Here is a 20,131-nt window from a genome sequence, read left to right on the forward strand (position 1 = left end):
CCCAGGAAGCAGAAAGTACAATCGCCGGGCGACGGGACAGGTGCATAAGCTCTGGGACCCGCAAACAGGGGAGGTTTGTGTCAAAGCTCCACCCACCAGGAGCCTCAAGATGGGGAGCTGGGAAGATGGAAGTTGGGATGGGAAAGCCGGGGTGGAGAAGGAATCCGTCCTGGACCACAGGCAGAACGACTACCAGGGTGAGAGAAGGGCGAAGTCAGGGCTGGGCTGAGTTTGCTCGGAGTCCCAGGGGACCAGCGGATGCCAGCGCTCATCACCACCCGCCAGCCCCCAGCTCCCCGGGGCGCGCACGGGCACCTGCGCCTGGCGTTGGGTTCTCGGTCCCCTAAAAGTGTCGCGGAAGACCTGACGGACCCGGCGTCTCAGCCCCCCCCCCCGGGGGGGGGGCACGCACGCTAGACGCGCGGGTCTGTAGGGTGGCGACGGGGACGCCCCAGCCCCGGCGCACGCCCCCGCGCCCGCGCCCCCCTCGCCGGCGCGCACGCGAGGCGCACCCCCCGCCCCCTTCCCTCGGCGGCGTCGCGCGCGCGCCCGGCCCCCTCCTCCTCCCCTCCGCGCCTCTCCGCTCTCCCGGCAGAAAGTTAGCAGCGGGGAAGGAACTCGGGGCCGCAACAGCGCGCGGCGGCGGCAGAGGCTGGAGCAGGAGCCGCGGCGGAGCCGGCGAAGCGGGGGCGCTGCAGACGGAGCAGGTGCAGCCGGCGGGTCCGCGCGCCCCCCTCGGTCCCTTTGCCGGAGGCTGAGGGGGGGTGGTGGTGGTGGGGGCCGCCCGGACTCGGCGGGCAGAGCGGGGCGGAGGGGGGGGCCATGCGGCCGGGCTCCCCCCAGGCGCAGCGGGACATCGGCCAGGGCCGGGGGCGCAGCGGCGTCGCTTCATGCAGCCGGGGCGGCTGGGCAGCGGCGGCGGCGGCGGCGGCGGCGGCGGCGGCGGGGGCGGCGGCTGAAACCATGTCCGGGCAGCGCCGGGGGCTGCCGCCGCCGCCGCCGCCGCCGCGAGCCGGGAGCCGCGATGGCCCCGTGGCCCGCACCTCCTCCGCCTCCGCCTCCGCCTCCACCTCTCGCCGCGCCGCCGCCGCCGCCCGGCGCCTCCGCTAAGGGGCCGCCGGCGCGCAAGCTGCTTTTCATGTGCACCTTGTCCCTGTCTGTCACCTACCTGTGCTACAGCCTCCTGGGCGGCTCGGGCTCCCTGCAGTTCCCCCTGGCGCTGCAGGAGCCGCCGGGCGCCGCCGAGCCCCCGCCGAGCCCGCCGCCACCCTCGCTGCCGCCCTCCCCCGTGCGCCTCGGCGCCCCCTCGCAGCCGCCCGCGCCGCCGCCGCCGGACAACGCGAGCCGCGGGGAGCCGCCCGGGCCCCCCGAGCAGCCCGCCGGCCCCGGGGCGGACGGCTGGGGTCTGGCGAGCGGCGGCGGCGCCCGGGACGCCTGGCTCCGGACCCCGCTGGCCCCCAGCGAGATGGTCACGGCGCAGAGCGCGCTGCTGGAGAGGGACGCGCAGGAGTCCAGCACCACCGACGAGGAGCTCGCAGGCCGGCGAGCGGCCAACGGGAGCAGCGAGAGGGGCGGCGCCGCCGGCACCCCGGACTACGGGGAGAAGAAGCTGCCGCAAGCCCTCATCATCGGGGTCAAGAAAGGGGGGACGCGCGCGCTGCTCGAGGCGATCCGAGTGCACCCGGACGTGCGGGCGGTGGGCGTGGAGCCGCACTTCTTCGACAGGAACTACGACAAGGGGCTCGAGTGGTACAGGTAGGACCCCGGGCTCGGCGGGACCGGGTGGACGCGCGGGCGAGCGCAGCGCGCGTGGAGGGGAAGCCGCCGCCTCCCGCGCCCTCCAAGCGCAGTCGGCGAACCCTGGCGGAGTGGCTCCGGCTGCGTCGTCTCCCGCGACGGCTTCGGTCCAGGGCGAGGGGGCGCGGAGCTGCCACCTTGCCCAGCCTCGGGCACCCCCGCCCACTGAGGCGCCTGCTTCACCCGCCCGGCTCCGTGCCTGGGAATCCCCCAGCCCTCGCGCCCGCCGTGCGTGTCCTAACCCAGGTTTTTGCGTGGGGGAGGTTGAGGACCGAGACCGCATGGCTCCACGCAGCGGCGGGAGATGGGGTGTGCTTTGGGATTGCCCCCGGAATCGCCCAAAATCGCCCTCAGCGTGGCAGGAAGCAGAGTATTTTCTATTTTTAAGGTCGGAGCACCCTGAGGCGGGCACAGTTTTAAAAGGTGACGCCGGCGTCGGCTTTCTAGTAACGACAGGATGACGCCGCCACCTGCATAACTTTCTGTCCCCCTTGGCGGGACGAACGCCGCGCCGGGGCAGCATCTGGCGCTCCCATGCCCCGTGTGGCCGCCGGCGCCCGGGAGTGCTGTGTGCCCTGCGCCCCTTCTTTGCAGCCGGTGGGAGGGAGCTTGCGTCTGCCTGTGAGATGCTCATCTTGCCCCCTTCCGCACCCCGGGGCTGCGGGTGGTGAGAGAAGGGGAGCAGACGGGAAAGTTCCGAGCAGGCAGAACACATGGAACAATCCGGCTTTCTTGCTGGCTGTCGCATTTACAACAGCCCTGCCACGGAGGCTGCCCTTAGTACAAACCTCCTTTGGCTTTTTCTCTCCCTCGCTGTGGTGTTCTGTGTTTCTTGAAAACAGGTCTGGATGGCTGGCCCCGTCTCGATTGCATTTCGGTAATTAATTGCGATTGTCAAACAGAAACACAGCCGTTGTCAGCTGCGGCGATGCTAGCTAGCATCTCCGCAGAGCACGTCGGTACAATTGCTTTCTTGACAGGTGGCCTTCCTGTTGAAGGTACCTGCTTTCTAGGTCTCAGTGGCAGCCTGGGAAAGTTTTGCAGATAACTTCTGAAATATATAGTACATGTGTGTATTGTGATTGATTTCTCCCAGTCTTAAAAAAAAATACGCCTTATGCTTTAAAAGCTTGAGAGAAGCACTCTAAGGCATAAACATTCTAGCACATTATACTGCAAACAGCAAATGTGTCTGTTAATGTCTTGTCTGTTTCAACAGCGAGAACTAATTGCAATATTTTAGGAGGCTTCAAACAGCCCCTTCCTATCAAAACATAAAACAGCAAATGCCTAATTTAACTGGAAAATCAGTATTTATAACATCACAAGCCATGGCTTCCAGTTTGCGATTATAATTAAAAAGGTGTTAGAATGATTAATGCAACAACAGCAAAATAAAGAAGGGCTCTGATGTCTCCGAAGCCTCCGGTTGCTTCATTGTCGGTTCTGGAGAATGTTCTGGTTTCTTCTCTGGCCCCAGTGTGGGTAACGGTGGTGTTTCTTATTCCAGTTCTAATTTTAAAGCTGTGTGTCTCGTGAAAAGTGTCAGATGCCCTTTGAGAGAGGCAGAAAGATCAAATCTTTCCAACATGTGGTTGGGTTGCTTTGTGACAGCTGGAAATAGGAGAGGGGGTGTTTTATCCGGATGACTTCAAGTGAAATTGATGAGGAGTGCTTGGTGGGATGTGTAAAGTCAGAGTCCCACAGAGGGGTCTGGAGGGTTTTCTGAATGCAAGAGAAGATGCTGGGTTTGGCTATGTTCTTTTACACAGAGGCTGGGGAGAGAAGCTGCATAAAATACCTCGCTGTCACAGCATGGCTCCTGGAGGTATTCTCCCAGCTCTCTGCTACTCCCAGCCTCTTGCACCCAGCCAGCACTGGGACTGGGGCTGGGTGTTGATGTTTAGTAGTTACCTCTAGAACTGTTCAACTGAAGAGGTGTGGCTGGGACAAGATTCCCTTGGTCCTCACTAAAGAGGACCCCGTGGTGTCTCTGCGCTTCCACCTGCACCCCAACACCTTGCCCCTTGGGGATGCTTTGCAATGCTTGGGGTGCTGATTAGCAGCGCCGCTAGTCCACGTGCATCCAGTCCAGAGAGAGGCTTAGGCACCCCAAACGGACTGCTGAGAAAACTCCTGGAAGCCCCAGAGACTCACAGGAGTCGCGTGGGACTGTCCGTGGGTAGCTCCCAGCCTCATCAGGGACAGCAGTGCTTTGGGGACATTTGTGAGATTTTCACTGGTTCCACTGTTTCAGGCCCCTTCTTTTGCAAGTGGAAAAGGAAACAGCAGTACTGGCTCAGACCAGTAACGCAAACCCCTCCTAACTTGCTTCCCTGGTCCCTCTCTGAATGTTTCAAATAATAGAATCTGTAGTTGAATGGCATAATTTCTTCCAGTATTGGCTGTGCTACCTGGAATCTATTTGCCTGATTCGAGATGTACAGGTTAATTAAAGGTTTTGATTCCCCCATGTGTACCTACTATTTTTTTTGAGGAGTGCTTCTAGGACAGCCTAGTAATTCCACAAGTATTCCTGGTTTTTGTGTTTTCAGCAAGTGAGAACCACTGTCAACCTGGCTGGCTTGGGGGTCCTGGCAGTTTTATTTCCTTGATATAACTCCAGTGATCGCTGCATCCGGGTTTTCTTTGCTCCTATGCTGTGGATCTAAGGTGATGTAGAAACACATTGGAGATCAGAATGTGTGCCTCGGATTTTCAGAGCAGAATCGACTAATGGATTAGGAGGTGTGAGAGCGAAGCAGACCTCCCTTGGTAGAGTGACACAGGCCAGTGATGAGTAAGTCGGGGTGGATTAGACCTCCTACCCCTTCTCTCCTGCTCCTCCCCCGACAAAGCAAAGCCTTGACCTACCGACCACCTTTCTTAGGAGCTGCTACAAGCTGTCTAGGCAGAGGTTGCAAACTCCTCTGAGGGATGAGAGCTTGGGGCAGGCCAACCAGCTGCCACGGCAGAGCTCATCCAAGTGACAGAGACGACCTGAGCTGTTTGCTATGTTGTGGTCCACACGCTGCATAGGAACTGTGACTACGTCGCTGGGGAACCACTCAGCGCCAGGGTGACGGGTTGTGATCCTTCGTGGTTTGGTCTTCACTGTCGGCATTTAACACACACAGGTCCCATTGGCTGGGGGAGAAGTAACTCAGGAAAATGGGGAGAGGGAGGAGGCATCGAAAGGCACTGGGTTTACGGGGTGCCTGCTGTTGGGGGCTGGCGTGGTGTGGAAGTGTGTCCTGTTGGGTGTCCTGATGGTGCTGGGAGCTGCGTGGCAGCTTTCTCAGGTGGTTTCAAGAGGGCCAGTGACTGGCTCAGGGTGACTTTGCACTCCGATTTCTTCCCCTCTGCCACGTTGCCATACAGAAAGAACGAGAAGGGTCATATCTTCCGTGCCTGCTCTCATTCAATGAATATTTAAACAAGTATTAATGTGTGCCCAGTCTTGTTTCAGATACTGGGGGGAGTGTGGTGACCAAGACAGGTAAAGCACCTGCTCCCTTGGGAGTGACGTTGTGGGGAGGGGGAGGGGAGAAGCAGACAAACGCGCCAATAAGAGAGTAAAATGTGTTGCACCAAGGGATAGCAAGAACGAGGCAATTGGTGATCGGAGCTCCTTAGTCTAGTCTGAGAGCTGCTGACTTCGTGTGACTGTAAGAACGAGGCAACTGGTGATCGGAGCTCCTTGGTCTAGTCTGAGAGCTGCTGACTTCGTGTGACTGTAAGAACGAGGCAATTGGTGATCGGAGCTCCTTGGTCTAGTCTGAGAGCTGCTGACTTCGTGTGACTGTAAGAATGAGGCAATTGGTGATCGGAGCTCCTTGGTCTAGTCTGAGAGCTGCTGACTTCGTGTGACTGTAAGAACGAGGCAACTGGTGATCGGAGCTCCTTGGTCTAGTCTGAGAGCTGCTGACTTCGTGTGACTGTAAGAACGAGGCAATTGGTGATCGGAGCTCCTTGGTCTAGTCTGAGAGCTGCTGACTTCGTGTGACTGTAAGAATGAGGCAATTGGTGATCGGAGCTCCTTGGTCTAGTCTGAGAGCTGCTGACTTCGTGTGACTGTTGAACATGGGAGACTGTACTGTAAGTATAAGCCATGCGGAAGGCTAACTTGTCCATTCACAATTTTATATTAACTGTGTGTTGAAATTATAATATTTGGCCGGCGCCGCAGCTCAATAGGCTAATCCTCCGCCTGTAGCGCTGGCATACCGGGTTCTAGTCCTGGTCGGGGCGCCGGATTCTATCCCGGTTGCCTCTCTTCCAGGCCAGCTCTCTGCTGTGGCCCGGGAAGGCAGTGGAGGATGGCCCAAGTCCTTGGGTCCTGCACCCCATGGGAGACCAGGATAAGCACCTGGCTCCTGCCATCGGATCAGCGCGATGCGCAGGCTGAAGCACGCCGGCCGCGGCGGCCATTGGAGGGTGAACCAATGGCAAAAGGAAGACCTTTCTCTCTGCCCCTCTCTCTCTCACTGTCCACTCTGCCTGTCAAAAAAAAAAAAAAGAAATTATAATATTCATGTTAAGTGAGATAGAACATACTGTTAAAATTAATTGCACCCCCTTCTAGATGTGGCTACTAGAAAATTCAGAATTATACTTCTTTTTTTAAAAAAAGATTTATTTATTTGAAAGTCAGAGTTACACAGAGAGGCAGAGAGAGAGAGAGGTCTTCCATCCGCTGGTTTACTCCCCAGTTGGCTGCAATGGCCAGAGCTGTGCCATTCTGAAGCCAGGAGCCAGAAGCTTCATCTGGATCTTCCACGTGGTGCAAGGGTCCAAGGACTTGGACCATTTTACACTGCTCTCCCAGGCCATAGTAGAAAGCTCTATCAGAAGTGGAGCAGCCTGGACTTGAACCAGCACCCATTTGGGATGCCGGCACTGCAGGCAGCGGCTTTACCTCCTGCGCCACAGCGCTGGCCCCTAGAATTACACTTCTGACTCACAGTATATTTCTGTTGTGCAATGCTTATATAGTGCCGTATTTTTGAAACTTTTAAATGTGCACAAATCACTTGGGGATCTTGCTTTTTTTCTTTTCTTTTTAAAATAAAGATATATTTATTTTAGAGGCAGAGATAGGGAGATAGAAATGGATCTTTTATCCACTAATTCACTCCCCAAATGGCCATAACAGCCAGGGCTGGGTCGGGTTGAAACCAGGAGCCTGGAATTCCATCTGGGTCTCCCACGTGGGTAGCAAAAGTACTTGGGCTGTCTTCTGGTTTCCCAGCTGCATCACAGGGAGTTGGATCAGAAGCAGAGCAACTAGAACCTGAATTGGTATTGCAGTATGGGATGCCAGCATTGCAGGCTGCACCAGCCCCCATCCTGGGGATGTTGTTAACATGCAGATTTCCATCCAGCTGGTCTGAGGAGAAACTTGACAGTCTTCATTCCAGAAAATTTTCAGCTGCTCTGCTGACCCTTGAACCTGACTTGGAGTAGTAGAGGGTCTAGAAAGTAACTGGTGGGGCTGGCACTGTGGCGTAGCGGGTTAGGCCGCTGCCTGCAGTGCTGGCATCTCATATGGGCGCCGATTCGAGACCCGGCTGCTCTACTTCCTATCCAGCTCTCTGCTATGGCCTGAGAAAGCTGTAGAAGATGCCCCAAGTCCTTGGGCCCCTGCACCCGCGTAGAAGACCCTGAAGAAGCTCCTGGCTCCTGGCTTCAGATTGGCACAGTTCCTTCCGTTGCAGCCAACTGGGGAGTGAACCAGCTGGTGGAAGACCTCTCTCTCTCTCTGCCTCTCTTTCTCTGTGTAACTCTGACTTTCAAATAAATAAACAAAAAATCTTAAATTTTTTTTTAAAATTTATTTGACAGGTAGAGTTATAGACAGAGAGACAGAGAGAAAGGTCTTCCCTTGTTGGTTCACTCCCCAAATGGCCACCACGGCCAGCGCTGTGCTGATCTGAAGCCAGGAGCCAGGTGCTTCCTCCTGGTTTCCCATGCGGGTGCAGGGGCCCAAGCACTTGGGCCAGCCTCCACTGCACTCCCGGGCCACAGCAGAGAGCTGGCCTGGAAGAGGAGCAACCAGGACTAGAACCCGGCACCCATATGGGATGCCAGCGCCGCAGGCAGACTATTAACCAAGTGATCCACGGCGCCATCCCTAAATAAATCCTTAACAAAAAAATAAGTAAATGGTGTGTGATTTAAATAGGATAGTTAGAGAAACCCTCTCTGTGAAGGTGTTGTAAATGAAGTGAGGAGTAAGATTCTCCTTTCTCAAGATCTCGGTAGAGAAGTTTCCAAGTAGAGGCAACAGGGAGGGCAAAGACCCTGAGGTGGAAATGGGCTTTGAACTGTGTCTCTACCCCAGGGCTCTTTCACTGTGGTAAAAGCACCATCGTTACAGCTGTACAAGGCTGGGTCCACAGTGTGCTGTTGCAACCTGCTGCTTGGATGATTTTGGCTGGATTACTTCCTTTGACATCCCTTAGCTTCAGCTTATCTGAGATCTGAGGGTCATTCCTTCCTTGTAGGGTTGTGGGGCGGGATAAATGACATCGTGAAAGTGGGTGTGCTTTCTAAACAAAATGAGTTTCCGAGAGCAGAAATTCAAATGGATCCAATGATTGGATTTTTCCATTTCTCAAGTCATTTTAGTCTCTTTTATTCTTTTCCTTCTCTCACAGCTGTCACAACATTGACTGAAGGGTCTTGTATTTGGAATGGTTTGGGAAAGACCCAGGAATGATGGCCTGTGCTTTCTGCATCTGGTTAACCTTTCAAACCCAAGGTCACCAACTCAGGTGCCTTCGGGGGCCCTGGGATCACATGAATGGGTGAAGCTGGTGGGTGGGGAGGAGCTGGAATTCACAAGCTCTCCCTACAGAGGCAGCCATGATTGCCTTCCAGGGACTCTTGTCCATGTGCCGATGTGGCCCCAGGGTCTTTCCACTGTGTAGGAGAAACCGAAATCAAGCTTCTGACATGGAATCTTCTGGTTGGTAGCATTGGCAGCCAATGTAAGTTTCTTTAAAAGTGTGGTGTGGTCCAACACTGCGGGATAAACAAAACACATCTGTGGGCTGGACGCAGCCAGCTGGCCACCGGTTTGCGACCTCTGGTTTAAACTCATTTCACAGAGTCATTGGCATGCCTGTACCCTTCACAGCGGCCAGGACTTTGGCTTATATGTGCTATTTTAGTTTGTCCCCCCTCCCCCCTTATGGATTTTGCAACAGCATGGGGGAAATACCTCTCAGATACATCACAGCAGCAACAAAAGGAGCTGAATGTAAACAGCAACACAGAGACAAGAAAGGAAAATCCACACATACAGTTCTCTTTTGCTCTCAGTTAATATTCTCATGAAGGTGGGGGGAAGTCTCAGCATGTCACTCATTAATCAGGAGAGCCTGCATTTGATCTTTCTAGATAACTTGCGCTTTCAAAATAGAAGCTGGTCAGGTGCACGGAGACCTGAGCGGCTGCAAGAGTGAGCTCTAGGCTTTGCCACGCGCTAGTTCTGTTGGACTTGGGTGCATCTTTGCTTCTTAGGTGATGAGGCTGTATGAGCTCCGTAGAGACCACTCAGCTGCTGGGGTTCTGGAACAGTCTTCTGAGAAGGAAGCAGTGGACTGTAGCAGCATGGTTTGGAGCATGCTGTATATCTCCGAGCCAGGATCCATTGCATCCTCATTGTGTGACTTTGGACAACTGACTTAGTATCACTAAACCTCCATGTTCCCATCTGCAGAAGGGGCTCAGCATTCTTCACTTGGGTAGGATTACATGAGGATGAAATGGGATGGCATTTCAAGGAGCTTACACGGGAGTTTGTAGGACTTAGTAAATGTCTCTCTCTCTGTCTTTCCTCTCTTTCCTGTTTTCCCTTTCTCCCTGCCTTTGCACCCTCATTTCCCGTCAGCGCTTTCCTTTTCCCCTGCCTATTGCTCCTGTAGGCCCCAGAGAGGAAGCTATAATGCATTTTTCATCTGAATATAGTCTTTTATTTCAAGATTATGCGTGAATGAGGGATTTTAAGCCCTGAAGCAGCTCTTCCATAGCTCTCCGGGGAATAATCAAAGTTGGATTCCGGAATGTGGTTGTGTTGTGGCTGCAGGAGAAGCCTGAATCGGGAGGGAGCTGCAGCCCGAATTCTGCACCTGGGGAGCAGATGGGGAGGTGGACAGACTGTGGCTTGGACGCTAGCACGTCCCTGCACCTGCGGTGGGAGCTGACACCTCCCGTCCCGAGTGGGTCCACAGGACATGCTTGCCTTCGGTTTCTCTGCAGATCCGAAAGCATTTGAGAACACAGGATGGCTTTACAAAGATGCTGCAAAACTCCCTGTCTGTGGTTTGGCTGCTTCCCACCCCTAAGTTCTGCAGCCACTGTGCATGACTGGTTTTATATTTTATTTTTTGTAAATCATAGCGGGACATCCTTAAACTTTTAAATCAAGTCAGGAAAAGGGGCCTCGCGACTTTGGGTGAATGAAAGATTGCTGGAGTTGTGCGTTGGAAAGTTTTAGAGGCTTAGGTCTTACATAATGGATGACATCCCTGGAACTGACTGAACCACCGGCCTGTTAGGGTTCTCTCTTGATTTCATTGGCTTCTGCGGTTTAACAAGCTCCTCCATAACTGTCCTGGGAATTTCAATCTGAAATTATAATTCACTAAGGCAGCCGCTCCGACTATCTTGCCCTTAATTAAAGGCAGCCGGTTACAAAGCAACACATGAAATAAGCAATCGCTTTTGACTGCAAATGACAGAGATGGACTGAACAGACAAAAGAAGCTAAGCTGTTGGCTTACACAGTTGAGAAGCGTGGGAGCCACCATAGCTTCAGAAAAATCTAGCTCCGGGGGCTCTCAGAGGGGTCACTGGGTCTCTGTCTCTTTGCCCTCTTTGCCATGTTTGTCTCTGCCTTGCTTTATTCTCAGATAGGCTGTCTCACTGCATTGTAGGCAAGATGACAGGTAGCACCTCGAGACAGATGTCTTTGATGTTTACCAAGTTTTTTTGGAAACGATTTTTTTTTTCCTCAAGAACTTCTGTGGGAAATTCCTGGAGAAGTCTTTGGCCCAGGTTGGGTCATGAGGACCCCCCCCCCCATCTCCCCCACTCCTAAAACAACTGAACAGTGCTCTAATCAGGTCTGGGTGATGCAGGTAACCATTTGGCTTGGGCTGGTGGTGGGAGCAGAGAAGCAGGGGTAACCTCTTTGCAACCTAAGGGGATAGTTCCTCCGTGGAGAGATAGGGGTCAAGGGTTCTATTGCTGGAAAATGGGGGGAGGCAGTTAAATCAGGTGTCCATTAACTGTATAAAAATCCTTTTCAAGACAGGCACCTGAGCTCTCTAGTCCAGTATTTGAACTGGAAAGAAGTACGAACAGGGGCTGGCACCGTGGCTTACTTGGTTAATCCTCCGCCTGTGGCGCCAGTATCCCATATGGGCACCGGGTTCTAGTCCTGGCTGCTCCTCTTCCAGTCCAGCTCTCTGCTATGGCCAGGGAAGACAGTGGAGGATGGCGCAAGTGCTTGGGCCCTGCACCTGCATGGGAGACCAGGAGGAAGCACCTGGCTCCTGACTTCGGATTGGCGCAGTATTGGCCATAGCGGACACTTGGGGAGTGAACCAATGGAAGGAAGACCTTTCTTCTGTCTCTCTCTCTCACTGTCTAACTCTGCCTGTCAAATAATAATAAAAAAAAGTACAAAGGATTAGTTTGGGGAGATTCAGTGTACTTATTATTCAGTCACTCATTTATCCACTCAACTGTGTGCTGTGTGTGTGTGCTGGGCTCAGACATGAACCAGTCATAGCTGAAAATCTGAAATAGCTCATAGAGTAGGGGAAATGAACACGTAGGTGATAATATTGTAAGGTAGTATAAGCCTTGACCAAGTGGAATTTATTCCAAGCGTGGAAGTATGGTTTGATCTTGGAAAATTCAGTAATGTGATTTTCTGGTGACATTGGCAGTTGAGGGAAGTCTGGCAACTTATTTTGTACATTGTAAAAATATATCTGATAGGGGCTGGCGCTGTAACACAGCAGGTAAAACTGCCACCTGCGGCGCCAGCATCCCATATGGGTGCCGGTTCGAGGCCTGGCTGCTCCACTTTCGATCTAACTCTCCGCTGTGACTTGGGAAAGCAGTGGAAGATGGCCCAAGTTCTTGGACCACTGCGCCCATGTAGGAGACCTGGAAGAAGCTCCTGGCTTCTGATCGGCACAGCTCTGGCCATTGCGGCCATCTGGGGGGTGAACCATCAGATGGAAGACCTCTATCTCTCCTCTTCTCCTCTCGCTGTGTAACTCTGACTTTCAAATAAATAAATACATCTTTAAAAAATACATGTCTGATAAAGATAAATATTCCTGATTTTTAGAACCATAACCTGGGATCATCCTGGAAGCCAGTTTCATGTTTAGTAATGTGACCCTGCAAGTGTTCCCATGGAATCCAGAATAAGATCATACTGCCATTATTATCTCCATTATTAACCATTGTTCAACCATTATCAGAAAATGCAGAGGCAGGTGTTGTGGTGTAGTAGGTTAAGCCACTGCTTGGGACACAGGCATCCCAAAAATCAGAGCACTGGTTCTGAGTCCCAGCTGCTTCACTTTTGATCCAGCTTCCTGCTAATGCCCCTGTGAGGGCAGCAGAAAATGGTCCAAGTACTTGGGGGTGCTGCCATCCATGTGAGAGGCCAGGCTGGAGTTCCTGGCTCCTGGTTTTGGCTTGGCCCAAACCTGGCTGTTACAATGATTTAGGGAGTGAAACAGCAGATGGAAGACATCTGTCTCTCTCTCTCTGTCTTCCCTTGCCCCCCGTTTCTCTGCTTTTCAAATAAATAAATAAAGCATTTAAAGGTTTATTTTATTTATTTGAAAGGCAGAGTTGCAGAGAGAGAGAGAGGGAGAGACAGAAAGAGAGGTCTCCCATCTGCTGGCTCACTCCCAAATATCCGCAATGGCTAGGGCTAGGCCAGGCCGAAGCCAGGAGCTTGGAGCTCAGAGCTTCTCCTGGGTCTCCCACATGGGTGCAGGGGCCCAAGCACTTGGGCCATCTTAAGCTGCTTTTCCAAGTGTATTAGCAGGGAGTTGGATCGGAAGTGAAGCATCAGGGACTCAAACCGGTGCTCATATGGGATGCTGACATCACAGGTAGCAGCTTTACCTGCCTAGGCTACAATGCTGTCCCCTAAAATAAATATTTTTGAAAGCCATCATGTGGCTGGTGTGGGTTTGGGTGAGGGTTTGGGTCCTGGCTGCTCTGCACCTCCAAGCCACCTCCCTGTTAATGTGCTTGGGATATAGTAGATGATGCCTCAAATACTTGGCTTCTTGCCATCCACACGGGGAGACCCAGATGGAGTTTCTGGCTCCTGTCTTTCCCCTGGCCTAACCCTAGCTGCTGCGGGTATTTGGAGAGTGAACTATGAGATGGAAGATCTCTCCCCCTCTCACTTTGCTCCTCTGCCTTTCAAATACTAAACAAATAAGTCTCGATAAAAAGGAATTATTAGAAAATGCAATTAGATGAGCAAAAGAAGAAAGAGGAAGGTAGAATGATCACTCTTAGCAAGCAGTGTCAACACTTTGGAGAACCCAAGGTAACCAATAACCCCCTGGGCTTCTTAGAAACCATAATGGAATTCGTGGAGGTGGCTGGTAGAGAAATGACTGTGCAGAATCTAAAGTTTTCTTGTCTAGTACGCCAACCATTTTGAAACCTAATAGGAGAAAATATTCTGTTTGTAAAGCTGGCTGAAGAGAGAAAATAACTCCGAATAAATTTAGCCAAAAATTGCAAGGACTTCGTAAACACAAAATTATAAAGCTAGACCGGGGGACCCCAAGGAAGGCAGGAGTGAGTGAAGAGACCCCTTCTCCAGGACAGCACTTCATTCTTTTCCTGCTTTCTCCTTCCTTTTTTCTTTGCCTGCCTCCCTCACTTTTCCTCCCACCCCCTCCCCTCTCTGCCTCCTCACTGTTTGTTTGTTTAATGCTTTGCTGCCTAAATTGAGGTCAGCTGTGTTAGAGAGTGGTTGAAAAACATTGTTGATGTGAGCGTGACCAAAACGTTGTACTTTCGATGTGGATGTCCTTATTTCCCCATTTTACTGGACAGAGGAGTGGAGGGTGAGACAGCTGTTACTGCCCAGAATCCTAAGCGGTGTTATGGTTCCTTCTCTGGGGAGGGGGGTCTCAGCGGGGAGGCGGAGGGGGCCACTGGTTATCTAATCCTCTGCATTCAGGGTGGTAGGACCACCGTTAGGCGTGGATGATTAAGTTGTGGATGAAGGCCTGGCATTGTGGCATAATAGGTAAGGCTGCCGCCAGGGACACTGGCATCCCATTTGGGCACTGGTTCATGTCCTGGCTGCTCACCTTCCAATGTAGCTCCTTAGTAGTGGCCTGGGAAAAGCAGCAGAAGACGGCCCGAGTGCCTGGGCCCCTGTCAGCCATGTGGGAGACTCAGATGAAGCTCCTGGGCTCCTGGCTTCTGCCTGGCTCAGCTCTGGCTGTTGCAGCCATCTGGGGAGTGAACCAGGGGTTAGAAGATCTTGCTCTACCTGTCTCTTTGTAACTCTTTCAAATACAGAAATAAATCTTTTTTTTTTTAAAGGTATGGATGAATTGGTATCAATTAGTCAATGTAGATACACTCATGTTACAAGGCACAAAGCCAGGACAAAGGATGGTTATTTTGGCATGGACAGGGAGGCGGAGATTGGTGACTGACAGGAAAACAGCAGCAGGTGTGGTGTAGACACGCACTTGGTACTCGAGTGCCAGGCTCTGCCCCAAGGGTGAATTCATTCAGTCCTGGCAAGCACCTCCCCGGCAGCACCATTCTTACCCATGCGTTACCGCAGGGGAAACTGAGGCACGGGGCAGTTAAGTCACCGGCTCAGAACATGGAGTTGGGATCCAAATCCAGGTGTGTGGCCCCAGGCACACACCTTTTCTTTTGGTTTGTCTGCAAGTTTTTTTTTTTCCATGGGAGCTGCTGTCTTTCAGCATTCTAAGTTAAGTGTGTGTTCAGACAGACTGGCTACACCCACGAAGACAGACACCTGGGCTTCTGTCCTAACACAGCACCCAGGAAGTCGCTTTCTTTCCCATCTGGGACCATGCCAAGTTCGATCCCACTTTAGGGCCCGTTAGTCCCTATTCCCTCTTTCTCGAATGCTTTGTCCTCAGACCTCTAACATCTAAGTGTCTCCGGATCTGGCCTTTGAGTGTTGGCTCGCATTTCAGCCCCTCAGAAAGATTTTTTTCTGACTCCCCAAGTTAAAGACCCTCTTGTACTTCTGTTTTTGTGTGCCATCTGATTTTATTCAGAACATTTGCACGAGACTCTCCAAAGTCCTAAATATTGATCTCCCTTTGCCAGAAAGCAAAGCTAAGTGGAAGCAGGGATCCTGTCCGTCTTGTCACTCGTGGGTGCCCAGAACAGTGCCTAAGGGACTCAATATGCAGTGGTCGACTGATCATCGATTATGAATCAGGGAAGTAATGAATGGAAGGCGATCCTTCGACGTGCAGTATTCTGGGCTCCTGAAAAGGAAGAACACTCCCATTTCTTGGGATCTCTGGCGAAGAATTGTTCCAGGCTCTTTCACTTACTATTTTTTGCCATACTATTTTGGTTGCCAGTAAGAGAAATCCACTCCAAGGAGTTCTGTGGGCGGAACAGTCTCCCCAAAAGGTTCCTGTGGCGCACAGCGCCGTCTCACCGCTCCCTCACCGTGGCCTCGTCCGGGAGCTACTTTCCTTTCCCAGTGGTACAGATGGAGAGGAAGGGCGAGTGGCGTTCCCAAGGTCGCGCAGCAAGCTGGTACCCGCCAGGTGTCTTTCCAGGAGGATAGCTCTTCAGCTCCTGGCTTCTGCTGCTGGGGCAGTCAGTTTTAGGAGAAGAAGAGTGTGTGGATTTTTCCTGCTAGACCATTTATGCTGCAAGAGTGGTTTGCATTATGTTTCTGAGTGCATTATCAACATGACATAATTGCCAGTTAATAATCCAATAATTACCCAGGGGCCCGGCGTTCCATTCGTGTTACCGACTTCGGTGTGGGTACACCTTTCCCTCTGCCGCCAGCCGAAAGCTTCTATCGGGGGTTAGACTGTTGGGTCGAGGAAATATTTGAGCCCAGCTACCCAGGCTCCTGTGTAGTAGGGCACTTTGAGTCCTTGGAGCGATGTGGTGTCTTGAAAAGGATGTGAATCCGAACTCCGAGTCGACCTTGCTTTGTTTTCACAGACCAGCATTTGCCTTTCAGCCTTTGCTTTCTCATCTCTAAAATGGGAATAACAATCTCTTTATTACCCCATGGGGGATTTTTATAAGGGTAGGATAATGATTATGTGTGGGGATCTGCCTTGTTCTACCTGTGTTGGTTTTTATTAATCCATGCACGTTTTCATGAATTCCCTCGAGTAATTGGTTTTCTGGAAAGTTGCACTCCAGGGAATATCTGAACTACAGGACAAACACTCTTATCATAAAGTTAGATTAAGAGGTTTAATTTACAGGAACTGTTAGATAGCGTGGGTATCAAATGTTCTGAGCCCCAGACTGTGTAAAGATCTGGAAAATGCCCGGATGAGCTCAGAGAGCGCACCTGCTGCCTTCTGACCGCGGATGCACCGCTGGTTGCACTCGAACAACACAAAATGCTATGAGGCACGTTTGCTTCCTAGGACTGTCCTGCAGTTGAGTTGATAAGCTTTGGAAGTGACCAGAAGATTCTCTCCTTTCATTCTCCACTGACCGACCACTCATCTTTTTTTCCTGTACACCCCTGGCTGTGTTTCCAACTTTCTACTTGCCTGCCTAATGAGCTTTCTAGCCCCTGTGGAGGGCAGAATAAGGACCTCCTTGGAATCCTGGACCCTGTGATGAATCTATTCGCTTATGTGGCAAAGGGGAATTACGGTGTGGGTGGAATTAAGATTACTACATCCTTGGCTTTAAAACGGGAGATTGTCCTGGGTTTTTGGGATGGACGCAGTATTATCCAGGAACCAGGTAAGTATAAGAGAGAGGTAGAGAGAGAAAACCAGAGGGAAGTTGGCATGAGAGAGACTCCATTCACTTAAGGAAATGAGTTCTTCCCCAGTACCTCCAGAAGGGATATAGCCAACTCAACACTTTGATTTTAGCCCATTTTAAAAAAAAGATTTATTTATTTATTTGAAAGTCAGAGTTGGGGTGAGAGGAAGATATATTTTTGATCTGCTGGTTCACTGCTCAAATGGCTGCAATAGCTGGAGCTGGTCCAGGCTGAAACCAGGAGATTGGAACTCCCATCTGGATCCCACATGGATGGCAGGGGCTCAAGCGTGTGGACCGTCCTCTGTTGCTTTGCCAGGTGCATTAGCAGAGGGCTGGACCGGAAGTGGAGCATCCGGGACTTGAACTGGTGCTCACTGGATGCTGGCATCACAGGCTGCACACTGCTTAACCTGCTGAGCCACAGTGCCAACCCTGATTTTAGCCTGTGGAGACCCACTGCAGACCCTGGCCAAGCAGAACTAAAAGATCAGGCTTGTATGGTTTTAAGCCATGGTGATAAACTCATGTACTCTACTGAGGTATCTCCTGCAGTCACCATCTTATTTCTTAGTTTCTTTTCTTCTCTTTCTGGTATAGCATCCACCGTTCGTAGATGGTAATGGTAGTAGCAGCTTAAGCAGTGCAGACATTATTTCTCTCCTGGGTAATGAAAGTTGACATCAAAGCATGTAGCTGGCAGTGCCCCATGGCCGCCAGCTACACAGAGGGCAAACATGATAAAAACCAAGTTCAGGTGCACAGGTGTACACTTGCATACTGTAGCTGGTCTAGACTCGGGATAGGAGTTGGGTGGCTGCTGTGCCCCAGGAGGTTGTCAGACCCCAGTGCTTCCCAGCTCTTTGCCCCACCAGTCCCCAAGCAGCTTCGTAGAAAGGCAGAATCTCAGGTTCTCTCCCAAGCGTTTTGAAGCAGAATTAGCATTTTTAGGAAGAAACAGAGAGAATCCTTTTGCACAGTGTCTGAGAGCATTGCATTAGTGCAGATTTTTCTAATTTATGTATTTGTTTGTATTTGTTATTTGGAAAGGAGAGAGAGAGAGAGAGAGAGAGAGAGAGAGAGAGAGAACCTGAATATGCACAACAGCCAGTGCTGGTTCAAACCAAAGCCAGGAGCTGAGAACTCAGTCTGGATCTCCCACGTGGGTGGCAGGGACCCACATACTTGAGCCGGCACCTGCTGCCTCCCAGGTGCATTTGCAGGAAGCTGCAAACCCAGGCACTCGGATGTGGAATGTGTGTGTCCCCAGTGGCGTCTTAACCACCATGCCAAACACCACCTGGGGGTTTAGCCTCAGCACTGTTGACATTGAGTGTAAGACCAGAAGAAGACTGGGTGAGGCGCTGTCCTTGGTACTGCAGGAGATTTGCCAACCTCTGTGACCTCTGCTCTCTAGATCCTCCTTCCTGCCCTGCCTTCAGTTATTATAAACAGAAATGGCTCCAGGCATTGTCAGATGTTCCCTGGGGTGCGGGGGGTGTGGCCAACTGCCTCTGCCTTTGGTAAGAGTTCTCTCCCCTTGGAAGGGTTTTGTCTTCTGCTGGGACTCCACCCCAGTGGGAAGGGAAAGAAGGTAGATGTCCAAGAAGCAATTTCCTGTCTCCCAAGGGAGGCGGAAGCTAAACCCCTAAGTTCCAGTCACCTCCTGTTGGTGAGAATTTAGTTCCCGAGTCACATCAGGTGCAGAGGAGTGGCCGTGTGCACGAAGTCGGGGGAGAATGAGCCCGGGTCGCTCAGCTGTCTCTGCCACGGTAATGAACTCAAGGATGAGGCATCGCAGATCTTTTTCTATTTCTTCTATCAAGAAGTGAATCTAGCTGGAAAAATGAAATAAATTGATTATGCCTAATATTTTTTACAGTGGGACCCCGGAATAGGAGGAGTCTTCTAAAAATGCATGCTATGAGAAGGCTGTACGTGGGTCCCAAAATGTTTTTGCACCCAAATAAACTCAGTTTTAGTTCCAGTTTTTCATGGCATTTGTGAAGTCCCTTCCTATTTTAGGACATCACAGGACATTTCAGAAGAACACGTCAAATGTGTCTCATTCTCTAAGAGTGTATTTTGGTATCAAGAGTTCGGTCTTTTAAACTTCAGCCATGAGTGTTATTTTTATTTATTTATTTATTTTTGTTATAAATGCATATCCACCTATATTGATTTTTGTTGCAACAGGGGAGGGATCTTTGCCTTTTCCATGCCAACAACTTTGTGTTGTTTATGTAAAAACTCAGGAACTGTACAAGTCCGCCTGTATTGGGATTTACATAAAAAATAACTTTCAGAAGTATTTTAAAGGCTATGTAACTACCATAGAGGTGTCTAATACAGTGAGTAATCTGTATGCATGCATGTGCCCATATTTAAAAATATATATTGCATGTGTACATCTGACTACCACATGTGTTCAATGCCTTAGAGATACATGCACACATGCATGCCAATACTTACATATGTGTGTACTTATTCTACACATGCATGTGTAGCCACACTATGCATACATCTCCATGTACATGTGTGCCTCTACACGTGTGCAGGTGCATGGGTGCATACCGCTACATGTGTTCTCTGCACTCCCCTGCAACTGGGTGTGGCCTTGACACTTAATTCCCATAAAAAGGTGGGAGTGAAAGTTAAGGGTTTAGCCTCTGCCTCCTTTGCCTCCTGAACTTCTGCCCATCTCTCCCCTCCTGCTGGGTGGAGGGTAGCTGGAGTGAAATCCTGGCTCTGATCGTGTGGAGGGCCAAACCCCTCGAAGACAAGAGGAGTTTTTGCCTTCCTCTTCACTAGGGACATTGGATGGTGTCTGGAACCATTCTGGTCAGTGAAAATCGAAGGGAGGGTTGGTACTGGCGCGCAGTGAGCAGAGGCCAGGGAAGTCTGTAGACACCCTGCAGTACACAGGACGGCTCCTCGCCACCCGAGTTCGCTGCCCCACCAAATACGCACATATGTAAACACGGACACAAACACATGCATAGATGTACAGATAGACGTGCGTCCCTTTGTCTCCAATCTCCATCTCTGTGCACAGCACTGCCTCCTGTGGTCCCACCCTCATCCCTGGCCGGGGCTACTGAGTAGATAGATGTCTGCACCTGCCCTCTCTAGTCTGCTCCTCACACAGCCATGAGAGTGAGCAAGAACACTGCTTCCCTACTTTTCATTTTCTAATACGTCAACTTAGAATAACATTCTAGATCCTGCCCAGGACCCACAAGGCTCTATGGCATCTGACTCCTCCCCACATTCTTCAACTGTTCAT

General features: G+C 51.5%; 1 protein-coding gene across 1 annotated transcript in view; it reads left to right on the forward strand.

Moving 5' to 3' along the window:
* The first annotated feature begins 1,024 nt into the window (after positions 1–1,024).
* Positions 1,025–20,131, forward strand: part of HS3ST4 (heparan sulfate-glucosamine 3-sulfotransferase 4) — a 429,048-nt gene continuing 409,941 nt past the window's right edge. The window contains exon 1 of the mRNA XM_062180515.1: positions 1,025–1,755. Within this exon, the coding sequence (XP_062036499.1) occupies positions 1,025–1,755 (731 nt within the window). The remainder of the gene's footprint in view (positions 1,756–20,131) is intronic.

The sequence above is a fragment of the Lepus europaeus genome, chromosome 21 (assembly GCF_033115175.1).
Source record: "Lepus europaeus isolate LE1 chromosome 21, mLepTim1.pri, whole genome shotgun sequence".
NCBI classification, from domain to species: domain Eukaryota; kingdom Metazoa; phylum Chordata; class Mammalia; order Lagomorpha; family Leporidae; genus Lepus; species Lepus europaeus.